The 16,807-nt window shown below is 41.9% G+C and overlaps 1 protein-coding gene and 1 long non-coding RNA gene across 4 annotated transcripts; one reads left to right on the top strand and one right to left on the bottom strand.

Moving 5' to 3' along the window:
- Positions 1-64: 64 nt before the first annotated feature.
- On the bottom strand, positions 65-12,538 carry iars2 (isoleucyl-tRNA synthetase 2, mitochondrial). 3 transcript variants are annotated; one of them, XM_077584003.1, is made up of 24 exons: positions 12,153-12,538; positions 11,705-11,824; positions 11,121-11,274; positions 10,888-11,036; positions 10,428-10,477; positions 9,934-10,043; positions 9,767-9,854; positions 9,476-9,591; positions 9,218-9,387; positions 7,941-8,031; positions 7,705-7,856; positions 6,876-7,036; positions 6,691-6,793; positions 5,087-5,180; positions 4,295-4,372; positions 3,798-3,906; positions 2,859-2,961; positions 2,428-2,550; positions 2,229-2,360; positions 1,997-2,103; positions 1,776-1,921; positions 1,515-1,705; positions 561-705; positions 65-495 (listed from the first exon to the last, which is right to left on the bottom strand). In XM_077584003.1, the coding sequence occupies exons 1-24, from the start codon at positions 12,420-12,422 to the stop codon at positions 350-352; spliced, it is 3,108 nt and encodes a 1,035-aa protein (XP_077440129.1). In that variant the 5' UTR covers positions 12,423-12,538; the 3' UTR covers positions 65-349. The 3 variants fall into 3 exon arrangements, with proteins under 3 accessions (XP_077440129.1, XP_077440041.1, XP_077440216.1); XM_077583915.1 differs by having other exon boundaries at positions 4,295-4,375; XM_077584090.1 differs by lacking the exon at positions 4,295-4,372.
- Positions 12,539-13,407: 869 nt separating this feature from the next.
- LOC144058076 (uncharacterized) lies at positions 13,408-14,746 on the top strand. Its single transcript, XR_013295379.1, has 2 exons — positions 13,408-13,585; positions 14,169-14,746. It is a non-coding gene; the product is annotated as an uncharacterized LOC144058076 (long non-coding RNA).
- The last annotated feature ends 2,061 nt before the right edge of the window (positions 14,747-16,807 follow it).

A 16,807-nucleotide genomic window follows, 5' to 3' on the forward strand; every position in this document is an offset into this window, starting at 1 on the left:
AGTTTGAAGCAACACACACACACACACACCTGGATTTGTTTGAAGGTACTTTTCTCCCCATGAGTGCAATTTACAACCATGATTTATTATACAAAAGGTAGACACCTCATGTACTGCTGTCATAATCACATAGTGATGCTTATGTAATGAATTTATCCTCCATACTTATGTACACAAAACTAAAACTTGACTGGCTTTTCTTATGCACTCAACTTCAGTCAGTGCATTCCATTATAAATACAGTAAACCATGTCAGTATAAAAGTCTCTGGGAAGCTCTTAGGAGTGCTTGTTACGTCAGCGAGGACAAAACCAGCACGTTTCCATGACGACAGGCTGTTTTGGACCCATTACTGAGCTTTGGCGACAACAGTCTGACAGCGTGGGCACAGGCAGTCTGCCGACTCGGCGGTGTAGCGTCGACATCGTGGGCATCGATCGGCGGAGGTGGGCACCGCGGCTACAGTGTAGCTACTCTCCTCTCGAATAACACCACCTGATCACACGTACGCGTACAGTTAGCAACTGGCTTTGGATTAAGGTTGCGCCGCTGTAGCTCACCTTCCAAGTTGATGAGGAATGTGCCGCGGCTCATGAGCGTGTCGGAGGGGAGGTCACGAGGCAGCGTGCTCCTCAGCTTGACCCGGGCCGCCATCATGAGCTCAACGAGCTGGGAGGAAGTGGATGAGGGCTCCTCTTGAAGAGACTAAAAAGGTGACGCACATGTTAAATTATGACCCCAATGAGGACCGTTACACACATGATATTTTTAGTTTAACTCATTCACTCCCAGACATTTTCACTGAAGCAACCCCCTTCTCTGTTTAGCTGGATTTTGACTGATTTTGCAAGGCCCACAGAATATTATGTTCTATTACTATAAAAACATGGAACCTACCAAAAGAAAGATTAGAGTCTCTTTTTTCATCAGGAAAAAAAGAATATTTCTATCTGTATCTGTTTTGTAGCAATTAGCATTAGAATATAGCTAATTTATTTAAAACAGTCTGGAAAAAGAGCTTTTTGCAACATGGCCCTGGTTGATCTCTTATACTCTGCTGCCACCTGCTGGCCGTTTTTTGCAATAGCCACCATTGCTTTAAGCCACCTCTTCATGTCAGAAGCTGCATCAAAGCCTTCTGTATGCTCTTGCATAAAAAAAAAAATAAAGTTAAAATATGTTTTGGGGAGTGAAAGACAAAATAAAATATAGTAATAAAAAACATATTTACACATTTTTGGGTTTGAATGGGTAAAAGATGCAGTGGAATTTTAATCACTTTCCATTGCACTAAAGCAAGAGCACCATCTAGAGGAGAAAAAAATATGGCAAGTGCTTCATGAAGCTTCATTTTCCAATCACTAAGTTTAACATTCCTCATATGAAAAATCAAAAACAGCCGTATGTGTATACATTTAAATGAGTTTTATATATAGTAATACAACAAACAAGCAAAACAATAGCCTCTAAAAAAAATGTTCCTAATTGAATTATCTTCTTTGGTGTCATCGTACCTCCATGAGTTCAAACAGGAGTCCGGGCTCAATGGCGATGGTGAGGTCATACTGAGCCGCGTTTTTGCCAGGAATCGAAGACAAAAAGGAATCCCTGATGGCGCACGCCGCCTCCACCGCCTCCTCCAGTCCGGGTTGCCTCCACACAGAGCTGCATTTGATCCAACCGCTCCTGAATAGCGTCTCCTTTTCTGCACAAGCACCACACAGACACTTGAGGCATGTGGACGACTTCAACGGTTTGCGCCGCGCGTTACCCACCTTCATGTCCCGGTGTATGAGCGTACACGTCTTCGGCCAGATGTGGCAGGATGGGGGCGATGGATCTTGTCAACCCGTCCAGAATTTCCTCCAAGACTGTCTGGCAAGATCTTCGGCCCAGCGAGTCCTTGGGATCGCAGTACAACCTGAGAGGAAGAGGCAAGAATGCCAGTTTAGAGATGCATTACGTCATCGTGTCGGTGAAGACAAAAGGACGTCACCTGTCTTTGATGATGCTGAAATAAAAGCTGGAGAGGTCTCTGCTCACGAAGGCTTGGAGGAGGCGAATGACTCGGGCAGCGTCGAACGCACTGTAAGCATCTGTCACCTGTAAACGGATGTGTTACGATTCAAATGCAGACCTCCGCCAAGGCAAGTGCGCCGTGAGATATCTTCAAGTCTGCTGTGGCTTGTCTACATTTGTGTCCCCACGCGGTATAAATCCAGCATTACCTTCATGCTGTACTCGCGCAGCAGGTGCAACATGTACTGGTCGACGTACATCATCTCTTTGGCCTCCACAGCCTGAACCCGTGGGTCAAAGCCGTGCAGGTTGCCGAGAAGGAAGCGCAAAGTGTTTCTCATCTGTTAGTGATGAAGAAGAACAAATTGAGGGGTTGAGGACGACGCGATCGGCGCAACGCAACGCTACCTTGTTGATGTTGTCTCGGGCCGAGTTTAAGGCCGAAGGTCCGATCTGAACCTCGGAAAATATGTTGGACTCGGCCACCCACCATCGCAGCACGTCTGCGCCGTAAGCTGGCATGTTGCCGTCCTGGAAAGGAAAAATTATTTGGGTCAAATACAGTAAAAACGGAAACATTTTTTGGTGGCCCTGCGAGTATATTCATACAGTAAGTTTTTAAAAAAATGAATTATTTCATATTTAGCGCCTCTACACTGTATTATTTAAAAGCGCACACAAATACAGTAAGGCGACTCAAGACTATTTGTTGCCACCGCTGTCCATTGTACGCGTCCTGTTTCCGTAGACAGAACTACAGCAATCCATTCACAGACATGTGCGTGCAACATGAAACTGACCCCGACCTAAAAAATAAGATTAGACTCTTTTTTTTTTACCTTCCCACCATTGACCACTACATCCGGATCCACCACATTCCCAAGAGATTTGGACATTTTCTCTCCCTTCTCATTGACTGCAAACCCATGGACCACCAGTGATCTACATAAACACACACAACATTAACGTTGTAAACAATCAAGATGGAAGTTGAGTTATTTCATTCATTACTGCAGCAGATTGTTTGGGCACAGTATATATTCTAAATGCAATTTAGATTTTTTATTTTTTTGCTTTAGTACCCAAGTAAGACTATCTATTCCTCAATTTTTGTACATAGCTTGTCCTCATTATGGTTTCAGCCACCAGGCAAATGGCAGACGTCACACACACGAGACCATATTTTACATTAACTCATTCGCTGCCAATGACGGCTATAGACGTCTAAAGTTCATTTGAACTATTTATATTTAACATTTTTCCCCCAATTTTTGTTAACAAGAGTGTAAAAACCTAGAAATTATTATTTTTTGTACATTTAGAACAGATGTAAAATTTGTGATTAATTGTGAGTTAACTAGTGAAGTCATACGATTAATTACGATTACAAATTTTAATCGCCTGATGCCCCTAATTTATGAAAACATTTTAATAATCTTTTTTTTAAAGAAAAGATTTTTAAGAAATCGTAAATCATAATTAATTAATCGCATGACTTCACTAGTTAACTCACAATTAATCCCAATTTTTATATCTGTTCTAATTAACTCTTGTTAACAAAAGTGGGAAAAAATGTTTTACTAATAAAAATAGCCTAAATGAATTTCTGACGTCTATAGCCATCAATGGCAGTGAATGAGTTAAGGTGGAAAAAAACGGCCAAATTCCTTTTTTATTGCCGGCCAATGAAGACGATTCGGATTCAAAGTCATTTCTGTCTGTTCTCACTGCCTGCTCCCTCGTAAAACTGTTTTCAATTCATGTTGTGGAAAACTCACTTGTAAGGCGCCTTGTTCCTGACGGCGACGCTGGTGAGCAGCGACGACTGGAACCAGCCTCCGATCTGGTCCTTCCCTTCCACGTACGCGTCCGCCCTGCAGTCTGTCTCTTTAGGGGAAAGCAAAAGAGGCCCACTGTCATGCCAGCAATTGAGTAGGCTTACTTTCTGTTAGTTCTTGTCCAGAGAGCACTGAAGATGTGGAAACATCAGAAAGAGGGCGACAGCTGTTAGCAGAGTGACCGGAGTGGTTTTAGTAAAAGGTTAACATGTCCCAGGTCAGAGGTCATCGGAAATGAGACTAGGCTCCTCCTCAAGCTTTCGGCACAGAAAACTGCTGGTAAAGGAGGAGTCCTGCATGCAGAGGATGGTGAGGACGTGACCACTGATGTGCCACGAAAGCCCAACGAGCATTCGGGAGCAACAAGCGGAGTGAGCGCCGGGCAAAAAGGGAAACAGCCGATCGCGGTGGACCGGGAAGCAAATTGCTCCAACAACCTGTGCCCAGCGGTTTGCGCAGTGGCGCCGGGAGCCAGCTGAGACGAGGCTCAGACTCCTCAGAGTCGCCATCCAGCTCTTCTGGAAACCACAACAGTGGGAAACTTTTTCAATGTTTGCATACAAATGGTTGGCTTTCTGGAATAGCCAACTACCATCCCAGCAGCACTCAAGTGTGAAATTAAACATAAATCAAAAGCAAATGTTTAGTTATCTACATATTTTTGTGATTTTTTATTGAATTCATTTATGGCATCACAATCGGGCAAATTCACATGATGACCACCCCAGCTGCGAGTTTCCACACCCATATGACCAGATTCAGAGCCACTTTCAAGCAATAGTGGGAGTCTACACAGTCTGAAAGTCACTGCAATTGGGGTTCTGCTCCTAGTCGTCATGGTAACAAAAGTTGGACTTGCCCAGCAGTATGAGGCGGAGTATGACAATGACAATACCTAAGTATGTAATTCGTACTACCGTATAATTATTGATCTTTGGGGTATGTGGCTGATAACATATCACAAACACATTAAGAAAAATAAAACACCTGGGAACCTTTTAAAATGGTGAAAAGAAATTGCATGTCTCCTCAAAAATAAGTAGGTGGTTCGTGATGGAGCCCTGGTGGATTTTCCGCACTGAAAACAAATTCCTCACTTTCCCTGGTCAACTTTGCATCACATGCCTACTGTAACCACATGTGACTGTCGCCCCCAAATGGCCATAGTCATTATGACAAGTTTAAGATGGCGCTCCTTCAGGTATAATTGCTGATACGATGAGTTTTACCTTCTAGGACGGCTGCCCATGACGTTCCGCTGTCAAACCAGATGTCAAGCACGTCTTCTCCACGGACATAGTCAGTCGCGGGCCCTGCTTTACTCTGATCAGGACAGCAAACAGGAAAACAGTGACCAACACACTCACGAGCCAATCATAAGGTAGTTAAAAAGATAAAGATGAAAGACTATTTATATAATAGTATAGATATCTATATATAGTATAGAGCTGCTCTGTCCTGATGCAAAAACAGTGTCTCTCATTCTGATCTACTACAAAATACTCGCCACAAAAGGTTAAACCAGTGTTTCTCAATTATTTCTTTTGAAACACCGCCCCCAAGAGGAAAACACATATTTTGCACCGGCCCCAACTCTGCCGCTACTACAAATCGTATCGTTTGTCTAGAAAACTGCTGTAATGACGCCTCTGCAGCGGAGGAAATACTCGCTAGCGCACTCGCTGACAATGAGAGCGCTACTGCCATCTACTGTAGTGGATGCACAATTACACTTCAGTACTTCTCAAATGGGGGTACGTGAAGCCACTCCACAGGGTACGGGAGATTTTCAAATACATTTCAAAAGTAGCATTGATGCAAAAATCCAAAATTATGTAAATATTTCACAATAATAAATAATAATAATGCATCAGATTTATATAGCGCTTTTCTTTCTAGAAACTCAAAGACGCTTTATGGTGGAATGGATACATTATTCACGCACTCACACATTCACACTCTGGTGGCGGTAAACTACTTTTTAGTATCGTGGCTGCCAGTGTGCGCCTACGGCCCCTCAGACCACCACCAAACATTCGCACCTTCCATACACCAGTGTGAGTAGCACTGGAGGCAATGTGTGTGAAGTGCCTTGCCCAAGGACACAACGACACATGACTTTGGGGGGGAGCAGGTATCGAACAGCTATGTTAATCAAATAAATGTTTTATTCAGTAGGCTATTCAATTTCATTGTCCTAAAAAACGTGATTCTCCTGATAGCAGAATGGTTCGACCCACCCAGTTATATCATATGCCACCTGTCAATCATTTCAAAACTATATTTAAAATTAAGTTAGTGGTTTCTTTTTGAGAACAGATCTTTGCCCCCAAAAGGGGTCCGTTTGTGGTGATGATTTTAATGTGCACAAATATTTATAAATAAATTTATTCTTTCTCTTTTTTTTAGTTCTATCAATTTATTTCCAACAAGTTCAAGAGAGACCACAATACAAATGAAGATCCAAAGCTTGATCAATCATTCAAGGATGGAACTCTATTTTAAGTCTTTCCTGTTTTTCACCAAAAAAAAATCCCTTGCGCTGGTTAAAGGGTACTTGGCTGGAAAAATATTGAGAGCCACTGCTCTATATTAAAGATAACCACAACTCTTGAATTAGTCTCGAGCTAGAAATCAAACAAATCGGAAAATAATTTTCCTGTATTGAAAGAATGGATCATGAGTTCCGTTGCTTTTCTAGTTACCATCAATCACGCACTACATTTCATTGCACTTTGAGATACAAGTGAATTTTGATCAAGCTCTGGTCATTTAAACATGCGGCTGTGCCTAATGAAGTGTCCAGTGAGTACACACTCACACACACACTCACCTTCTTGAGCACATCTGCTGGCAGGAAAGTGTCGATTGGAAGCTCCCACCAACAGTCACTGCCCTTCTCCTTGAAGAGAGTCGCTATGTGGGACACAGTGTGTCTGCACAGGCACAACACTTTCAACTGATTTTCAAATTTTTTGCAATCCAGGATGATGATGTTTATTTTGTACACAGTATTACTTGTTGATGAGCGCCTCTCCAGTCTCTTTGTGGTAGAAGACCGGGATGGGGACTCCCCAGCTGCGCTGCCGTGAGATGCACCAGTAAGTGCGTCTGTCCAGCATGACCACGAGGCTGCTCCGTGCCGACTCCGGTATAACGCGAACCTTTTGTAGCGCATCCTGGACACACACACACAAGCCAGACATTACTTATGTGCCACAACAACAACTAGGGATAGACCGATAATCGGCGCCGATATTCAGCATTTTATGAATATCAGCATTGGCCTCTTTTTTTGTTTTGATGGCCGATATATATTAAAAACTGTTATTTTTGCTCTGGCGGGTGCTGTTCTCCTCCGTCTGCTCTGAGTCATCATCATGAGTCCCTGCAGCACTGGCCCGCCCACAGCACCATCTGATTGGTTGCTCGTGCAGCGCTAACAGCCAATAAGCAGCAATTAGCGGCTATTAGCCCGCAAGCTAACCGTTAGATCTAGCAGCTATTTGGGAGGGGTTAGTGTGTGGGTGAATGGTTAGCCCGCTAGCTAAATGTTAGCGGCTATTTGGGAGTTAAAAAACCTTTGAAATCACAAAAGTTGTTTAATAAACATGTCCTTGAAGGCATTTAAGAAGTCAAGTGCTGGAATTTTTATTATTATTTTATTATTTAAAAAAAAGAAGATACCAATGTTTTCTTTTCTTTCTGTAAATGTATATTGGCTTCAAATATCGGTTATCGGGCTCCCTGACTACCGATAATCGGTATAGTTTTGACCCTGAAAAAAGCATATCGGTCTACCTCTAACAACAACACAGAGTGAAGAAAATTCAAAACAAATGTTGACCTTTGCCTTGTCCTTGAGTGAACCGGTGTTAATGAACCACTGTTTGCTGGGCCGGATGACAACAGGTTGCTTCGTCCTCCAGTCATACGGATAACTATGAACGCAATCTTCTTCTTTCAGCAAAGCGTCAGATTCCTTCAGCATGCAGATCACTAATAAAGAGGAAGAAGTAACGTCATCCAATCCCAGACAACAAATGAAATACTACCATTTTTTTGGACACATTTTCTCAGTACCTTTTTCATTGCCTTCTTTAAACACAGACAGATGCTGGAGCTCGGGCCCTGCCAGTTCTGTGAACTTGCCATCCTCGTCCACCATACACTCCTTAAAAACAACCACAACAGTTGAATCCACGCCAAGCACTAGGGGTGTGCCAAAAAATCATTTCTCATTTAACTAGGATTCAGAATCGACATAACATGTCCCAAAATCGATTTCATTTCAATTATTTTATACTGCCTTTCCCTTGTTTGTGTGTGCCTTTATTGGGAGCGCTGTTCATGTTGTACACGATTTAGCCACTCAGGGGCAGTGTGGTTCTGCGCGTTCTGGTAAGTAGGAAAAACATATGCCGGTGAGTAATGTTAACGAGCTTCTCTGTGTACATTCCTGAAACGTTTTTGTATGAGTAGCTGTTCTTTTTGAGTGATAAAAGTGCCGTTAGTAGCGTGCAAATTAGCTTTAGCGAGTCAACGGCGCTTTCTATTGTGCGTTAGCCTTGAGCTAGCTACGGTCAGGAAACAAGCTAAAGAATGTATGTTTGCATTTAAGTGTGCACTGTGCGTGTAATTTTCTTCGTTTTGTGTGTTTAGCTTTACAGTTAACCTTAACTGGAGTGTAAGCAACGGCTTGATACTGTAACAATAGTATTGTTAGTCTGAGTTCATGTTAGGCAAGTTTGGTCCTAGAGAGCCGCAGTCCTGCAAGCTTTTGATGTCTCCCTCCTCGAACACAGCTGAGAGGCTCCTGCAGAAACTAATGATGAGCTGATGATTTGAAACACCTGGGTTTGGAAACAGGAGACACCGAAAACATGCAGGACTGCGGCGCTCTAGGACCGAACTTGCCTATCCCTGGATTAGAGTGAGGGAACACACTACAGGAAGTTAGGTAGACCGAGCGTGTGCTATGAGCCAGGAATAAAGGCCCTTTCCTTACAATTCAAAACGTAATAAAAGTTTTTAAATAAAGAAAAAGAAAATACATTTTAATGTCGCCATTTGTCTTTCTGTCTTGCAAACCAGACTAGAGTAGATCATGACAATTCTTTGCACATCTATGGATTAAAGCAGAAATCATTGTCCATCAAATCATTTTGAATCGAAAATCGTTTTGAATCAAAAATCAATTCTGAATTGAATTGCAGACCCAAAAATCTGAATTGAATCGAATCGTGAGACAAAGATTCCCACCCCTACCGAGCAAGTTTGGCTTTTCTCACACTAGTTGCTTTTTTTCCTCTTCTTTTTTTTTGGGGGGGGGGGGGGGGGTCTCACTAAGTAGAACATACCACAGGAAGTTTAAACTGAGAAGCCACGCTGTAATCGTCCATGCCGTGAGCGGGTGCCGTATGCACCAATCCTGTTCCTTTTGCCATTGTCACATGATTAGCGGGCAAAAGTGGAACTTCCTTGTCAGGAATAGTGGGATGCTTGCAGAGTCCACCCTCTAGTTCGGATCCTATTGGTGGGATACAAGACATTCATGTGAGTTTTTTTTTTTCTTTTCTTTTGCGCAGACAAGACAACTTTGACAAGTGTGAGGTTACCAGTGAATGTGGCGACACTCTCCAGTTCTGTTCCCAACACTGCTGCCATGCTAACAGAGCGCTCAGTGGCCACTAAGAGCAGTTGAGAGTTGTCTTTCCTCCTCACCACAGAGTACCTATAAATATATTACACCATCAAGCCTTTGTGACTCTTCACACATTGACGTTTTCATCAACCAGTAATCCTTATAATCACATTTATTTCCTTGATTGTTTTAATTGCATTTTGAACCAGTGGTTGAAGTCATCTCTCAATTACAAGAACATTTGCACATGCAGACTGCTGCTTACTTTGCATTTGGCATGTAGCAGACTGCCTGATTAGCGGGGATAGTCCAAGGCTGTGTGGTCCACACCAATACAGAAACGTCACCCTGACCTGCAGATGAACAAATGTCAAGATCAACAACAAAAAAAATGCTTTTTTGGGTGGTGACCCACGAGATCATTTGCCTTACCTGCTTTAGATGCTATCTTAGGCGGCAATGTGGTCAGTGGGAATGCGGCATAGATAGTTTTGCTGAGATGCTCGGGGTTGTACTCCAGTTCTGCCTCAGCTAAGGCAGTTCTAACAGCACAAATATCGAATGATTGGGTCAAGAAATGTATGGGCTGTGCTTTATAAAATGAGTGAAAATGCTGAAATATGCTGTTGCCACAGAAAGAAAAAACAAACAGTTAGAAACACACTTACACAATAACGAACTTGCTATAATGGAAAATCTCTCATGACCATATCGGCAGCCAACAGTTTGAGGCACTACACACACCGTTTTCTATTCTCTCTTTTCTTTTTAATCACTACAAACAACTAAAGGCTTTGATCTTCCAAGGCAAAAGTTTGATCATTGCTTTTTTGTTCATCCTTTAATAACCAACTTTCCCGGGTACTAAAAATGCTTCATGTGGCAAATTACAAATGCTGCAGCAAATGCTACAAATAGCTTCATACCTTGATGAGGGAGACCAAAAAACAGGCTTGTAGTCTTGATAGATGAGCCCCTAAGGGACAACACAGTCGAATGAATACACTTGAATGAAGGAAACATATGCAAATGTAAAAAAAAAAAGCATTCTGTAAAAAGACTCATCTTGCAATTTGAGGTACTGTAATGGGCATTCAAAATGGTTGACAACTGCAGGAGATGAAAACACTATGAATCTGAGTTTTCACAACCCACCATTATCTATAGCACTTGTCTTGATTAGCGTTGCAGGGGAGCTGGAGCCTATCCCATCTGACTTTACGAATTATATTATGATACTACATGACCTAAAATCTGTACAAACAAAAATGTTTGGGAGATTTTGTAAAAAAAAAAAAAAAAAAAAGAAAAGGAAAGAAAGAAAATGTCCAATTTAGATGGGTAAATATGTATATTCAAAATTGTTTTGTTTTTTTAATGGCTCACCTTGCTATGCATTTCCTGGAACACTTTCAGCTGAGCGGCCTCATAAGCACCATCATAAGTGTAGTAGCACTGACCCCAGTCAGCCATCACCCCCCAACGCTGGAAAGCAGCCTTCTGACGCTCTATGGCCCCCTTTGCAAACTTACGAGCTGCATAGAAACCAACATGGCAAATCACATCCAACACACTGCAAGTTTATAGGGCCACCTGCTACGACCTGTATTTTTTCTTACCTTTGTCCCTGATCTGCAGAGGGCTGAGATCCACGGAACCCAGTTCACCCAAAGCTTTTAGCTCAATAGGAAGGCCGTGACAATCCCAGCCAGGGATGTAGTGGACCTGTCGACCCCTCAGCATCTCAAAACGGTTATGGATGTCTTTCAGGATCTGGCTCAAAGGAATGAATAGTTGGAATGACACAGTTCTTTATCAATGATCAACAATACAGTATATTGAATATATTTTGAGCTAAAATTGTAATTAATGCTATTTTTTTTTGCAAGTAAAATACAATCCTGGCTGCTTAATACGGATCTACAGTTGATTATTTCAACTAGTAATGGAAAAATGAAGCTTCATGAGCACTTGTGATATATATATTTTTTACTCCTCTAGATGGCACTCTTGGTTTAAAAATGCAATCAATTGTGGCTGTAATGAATTTCCTTGCACCTTTAAGCCAAGATCACCATCTAGAGGAGTCAAAAAATATTACAAGATCTTCATTAAGATTTATTTTCCCATCACTAATTGAAGCAGTTCTATGACGGAGGGAGAGAGGGGGTGGGGGGGGGGTGGAATGGCATAAAATGATGACCTTGTTGAGCGCGTGTCCGACGTGTGGGTCTCCATTGGCGTATGGGGGTCCATCGTGAAGGCAAAACTTCTTGCCTTTCCTCTCGCTCTGCCAGTTGTACAAACGTGCAAATCCACACTTCTACGAATAAAACACACAAGTAGATGTTAGACAGACAGACAGACATACATACAGACAGACGGTTGTTTTGGTTGACATTGTTAAGGAAGTACTTAACTCATTACTGTAGTCGTTTAATTACTAGTCAGAGTTTAAGTTTGCAGTGATGTGTAACTTTACTGCTTTACAATGTAGCTAGTAAATAAAGTAAACAAAAACATCAGGGTTAATTAGCAACACTAATAAAACAGGTGCAAACTACCGAGTACAGTACTAAAACGCGTCAATAAGGAAGTCATCAAACAACCCGAGTTTTTTGACTGAAGGTTTGTCTTAAAGCTTCTCGTACCTCCTGAATCTCGACTTCTCTGTCAAGCAGCTTCTGTCCGGCCAGTTTCATGGGGAACTCCGTCCGGGGAAGGAGCACGGTGTCGCGGTACAGCCCCTGAGCAGAGCCAGGCTCTGCGGAGTCGGACTGAGCGCTGCCCTCGCCGGCGGAAACACCATGACAGCGGCTAGAGCTACAAAAGAAGGACCGGTGGAGGAGGCCACCTCGGTGTGACCTCCATCCCCATCTCGTTAGCGTCCGGCTTACGGTCGAAATACCGCACAGCAGCATGGAGGTGTATAATAAAGCTTTGCAAAAACGCCTCGGATTTGTCTGTGTTGTGATAGAATCCAGTGGCGTTTTATGCGTCCTTTTGCACTCGGGGTTGTTTCTACCGGAATAAATAAAAAGGAGGACGACTACGGAAAACGTATATGGTCAAAACAAATTAAATCGCTCAAATTGGCTCTGACAACTATCCAGGAGAGGGCGCTCTTTAGCAACTTTCTATATTAAAATATTTTGCTGAAATATCCACCTGCTTTTATATTTGTATCACTTTGGAATAACAACAGAGCAGTGCAGTATTGCAATATTAAAATTCAAAATTTCATGTGAGGTTGATGCTGTGTATACAATAGTATAGTGTCCATAATGACAACACTATGAAGTGAAGTGGCAGCACACTGCACATTTTTAATAATTGTATATACATTACATTTTGCAGTTTTTTTTAATTAATAATTTTACCCTGTAATCCAGATGTTACCAACATGGTGGCCCCCAAGGACCACATATAGCCCACAGGCCTGTTTAAAAAAAAATGCTTACCAGAGATTGCACACTGTTATTTCCTAAGAATGATTTAGAAGTGATCATTTAAAAATGTATGAGAATTATACAAATAAAGTTTTTCATATTTATCTGTGTCCTAATTACTGTGAAATACCATAAAAATGATCAACGAATTTCAAAAAGGTTGGTCATCCCTGCTGTAATGTTTTGTGTCTGGCAGTGCCAGACAAAACAAATAGCGCACAACAATGGTAATATAATGTTAAATTATTTGAGTGGGTCTGTATGTCCATCAAACTAATTATGAAGGTAAAGGTAACATTTGTGTAATTTATAATTGACTTTGCTTTTTAATTATAAACTCAAATACATAACTTGTAATTAGTAACATATATTAAAAACAAAACAATCTAAATCAGATAAGTATAACATTTCCGACAGCACCTGAATGCATCGGGTCAGAGTAAGCGTCGGGGCGTCGTTGCGTGACGTTTTCTGGGGTATAAATATGGGTTGCACCCCTACTTTCTCATCTTGCCACTTATCTACCTACCTACACAGGCATTAGGTGAAGAAGCCTCTTTCTTGACACTCACAGCAAGATGAAGATGTGTGTTGCCTTCTTTGGAGTTCTCGTGGTTATTGCACTTTCAACACAGGTAAGTTTCAAATTATTTCTAACAGAATTTTAAGATCTGCCCAGACTACTGGTTGCAGCTGACGCTGGCTACGTTAATTTGCAATTAACGAGGCTTTTGGCTTTGTCGCATGGTAGTTTTAAAATGTTTGTGTTTTCTCCTATTTGATTTTTTGTGTGTTTTGCCTGCTTCTAATGATAAAACTTACAAGAGCTCATATGAGCGCTTAAAATTAAATGCTGCCTCTTTAATTTGTGCTAACTTTACCCATTCCTGAATCGAAGCACGACTTGATTGGACTGAAAAAAGTCTAATACAACACAGCCTGTCGACGTAATGCACAATTAAATGATTTGATACAACTGTTAGAAATTGCAACAAAATCATCAGTTTATACCAACAAATATTTGGGATGCAAAGAAACAGGTCCTCATTTTCTGTAACCTTATGAAAAGTCCCTCTTTTTTTTTTTTTTTTTAGTCTTTATTTTTCTTGTTTAATTTAGCAGTGACATCAGGTCCCCCCGCCACCCCCTTCTCTAGCTATATTGTGACCTGGTGGGATTTATAAGCAGCCTAAACGTATTTGCTCATTTATGTTGCAGGCGATCCATGGACAGAGCACCACAGATGCATCGGCGAATACAACCTTGGCTGGCACAACCTTGGCTGGCACAACCTTGGCTGGCACAACTTTGACTGGCTCCACCATGGGACCAGCCACCACTAACACGACCAATATGAACGCATGCTCCAGGATCAACGCCCCCCACTTGCTGATACTGGCCGTCGTCTTGGCCCCTCTGCTCCTCAGTCGCTGGTGCTGATGTGTGGTCCTTCACTGGACAGCAAGAAGAGTTCCAACGGCCTTGCTACTTGGTTTCCAAAGATAAGACACCTGGAGTTTGTGCAGCTGCTGCTCTTTGTCAAGTAGTGAAAGTCTTTGTGGGAGTCTTGCATGGACTGGACTGTCACCAGGAAGTAACGCACTGTGTGCTGGCTACATCTTTGTCTTAATGTCCAGTGAGTTTTTTTTTTGTCTTGTTTTTTTTTTTTTTTTTTTTCGTTTTTTTTTAGATTGGCAGTGGAAAAAAATCTAAAGTTCTTTTCAATTCAGCAAAAAAAATGTGAGTGCTTTTTAGGTCTTGAAACATTTTGTAAATTCAATAAACATTCAACAAGGTGACGTTGTCTGCATTTTATTTAAGTGTTTTTGTGGCAGTGTTGAGCTAAATTGGCAGTTAATTTGCCAGACGACTGTTATTCTTTGCGAATTTAATTTGAAAACAAATTGAATTGGTATTTAAGGTGCTTAACTGGCCTTGGAAAGCTCTGGTATCATTACATGTGTCCTGTCTTAAGATCCAAGTTAATGCTCTTTAACCAGTCCAGTGAAACTGGGCTAATGAGGTGGAGAAGAAATTGAGGTCAGGCAGGTCCACTTTTATTTAACTGCAAGTGGTGCTTACTTGTTTAAATAGGAGCCTCATTACAAATGTGCTCACTGCTCTTATGGATTGTGTACTCTGTCACATCTCCACTGACATTCCCCTCAAACCAGATGTCTTGACAGCAAATGCGAGCAGCGTAAGCTAGGCTAACTGTAAACTCATCTGTGGTAACACAATCTGACAATTCTGAATACCCAGGTGTTAATGATACTATCATACAAACCACAGATTGTTATAGTAGTCAAATGACATCCCATTTTAAAATCAAAATCTTCACAAATATAATTACGATTCAAAGGCTGGTGTGACTTTGGAAAGACATTTGATAAAAACCCTAAGTGAAGAAAAGGTTTGTGGTGTTGCTATAGTGACAAAGTCAAGCAGCCAGAGATGGCAAATCCAGGTCCACAAAGTAAAAAACATGCCACAGTTTGACTTTAGCTCCAGGTGCTAGCTAGCTAGCTCGCCGGGTGATTGTTTCCCTGCTAGGGAGCTAGCTAGGCTAGCAAGAGGGGCTAAAGCCAAACTGTGGCAGGGTTTTTACTTTCTGAACCAGGATATGCCATCTCTGCAAGCAGCTCCTAACAAATAGCGATAATACAACACAATGGAGGTCGTGAGCATGTGAAGCTCAATGATTGACTCTCAGCAGGTGAATAATTCATACACTGACCAGTCCAGCCTCCACCTGCTGCTTGGACCTTCAAAGGGGTTCATGGAATTCTCTGGACTGCCCCTTAGTTTGGTTCTGTGTGGGAAATGCCTCCCTCCCTCATTTTATGACAACGGATGCATTGTCCAGCTCATCTTATCTCCTAAAAAAAAAACAAAAAAACACTTCATTGGGATGTGTGCCGAATCGGCCCCATTTTTCATTCCTTCCTGCTGCTAGTCACCACTATTACACATATAGTTTTCTCTTCTGGGTTTTTCACATTTTAAGACAAAGACGATGGTCTTTTTGAACTTGCTGGTCACATTCTTGCAGCTCAGTAGTGACTGCTGAGTGCTGGTGGAGTGTGGTCAGGTGACGGAGACAAAACTTCTGTTTTAGTCGACCGACAGAGTGTGACCACTCAATGCTCTCTTCCACGCCACACATCCCCTGAAACTGAAGGAAATCTGAGCTCAGGTCTGGTGGTGACAAAGTGGGGGAGGAAAGCAAACAGAAGCGATCTTAGGAAGGACTTGATATTTAGACATCAAAACTATTATTGCATAAAATCTGTCAGCAAATTAGTGTATATAAATGGACTGTCTAGATTGACTGAATCTCATACCACACACTAAACAGTCAGTTTAGTCTCATGCATCGTTGCTTTCAGACCTCTGTCACGCCTCTTCATTTCACTGAATTGTGGCTTACCAACATGAAACAAATAGCGACTGATATTTTTTCAGGAAGCAGAGATCGTTCCTCCTAATTGTTTGATTTACACTGTGCAAACCACAACCGAGGCTTCGCGCCATTGTGCACTTGCCACAAGGTGGGGATCGTCATAGACGGGAATTTACGATTAACGGAAGTGCCTAGCTCTGCTAATCACTGTGTGTGTTTGTTTGTACTTTATACTGTTGACTATTCTTTGCTGTTCCTCTTCAGTTTGGAGAACGACTGTTTTTCCCCCCATTGTAACAGCCAACATGGTTTGGTGTGTTTTAGAAGTTGAAAGTACTTATCTAAAACCCATTAAACAACTTTAGGATGAACTACAACTACAATACCGGCTGTACTACAGTACAGGTCCAATATCAGTGACCTTCGACCCCACAAATTGTCACAGTCATGCAGA

The sequence above is a fragment of the Vanacampus margaritifer genome, chromosome 1, assembly GCF_051991255.1.
Source record: "Vanacampus margaritifer isolate UIUO_Vmar chromosome 1, RoL_Vmar_1.0, whole genome shotgun sequence".
Taxonomy (NCBI): Eukaryota; Metazoa; Chordata; class Actinopteri; order Syngnathiformes; family Syngnathidae; genus Vanacampus; species Vanacampus margaritifer.

Coding starts and splice junctions, on each gene's coding strand:
- iars2 (XM_077583915.1), bottom strand. CDS start 12,422: ATGCTGCTGTGCGGTATTTCGACCGTAAGCCGGACGCTAACGAGATGG. Junction 6,794..6,875: donor GGAGAGGCGCTCATCAACAA/GTAATACTGTGT, acceptor GTGCCTGTGCAG/ACACACTGTGTCCCACATAG. Junction 1,706..1,775: donor TCATACACCGGGACATGAAG/GTGGGTAACGCG, acceptor GTGCTTGTGCAG/AAAAGGAGACGCTATTCAGG.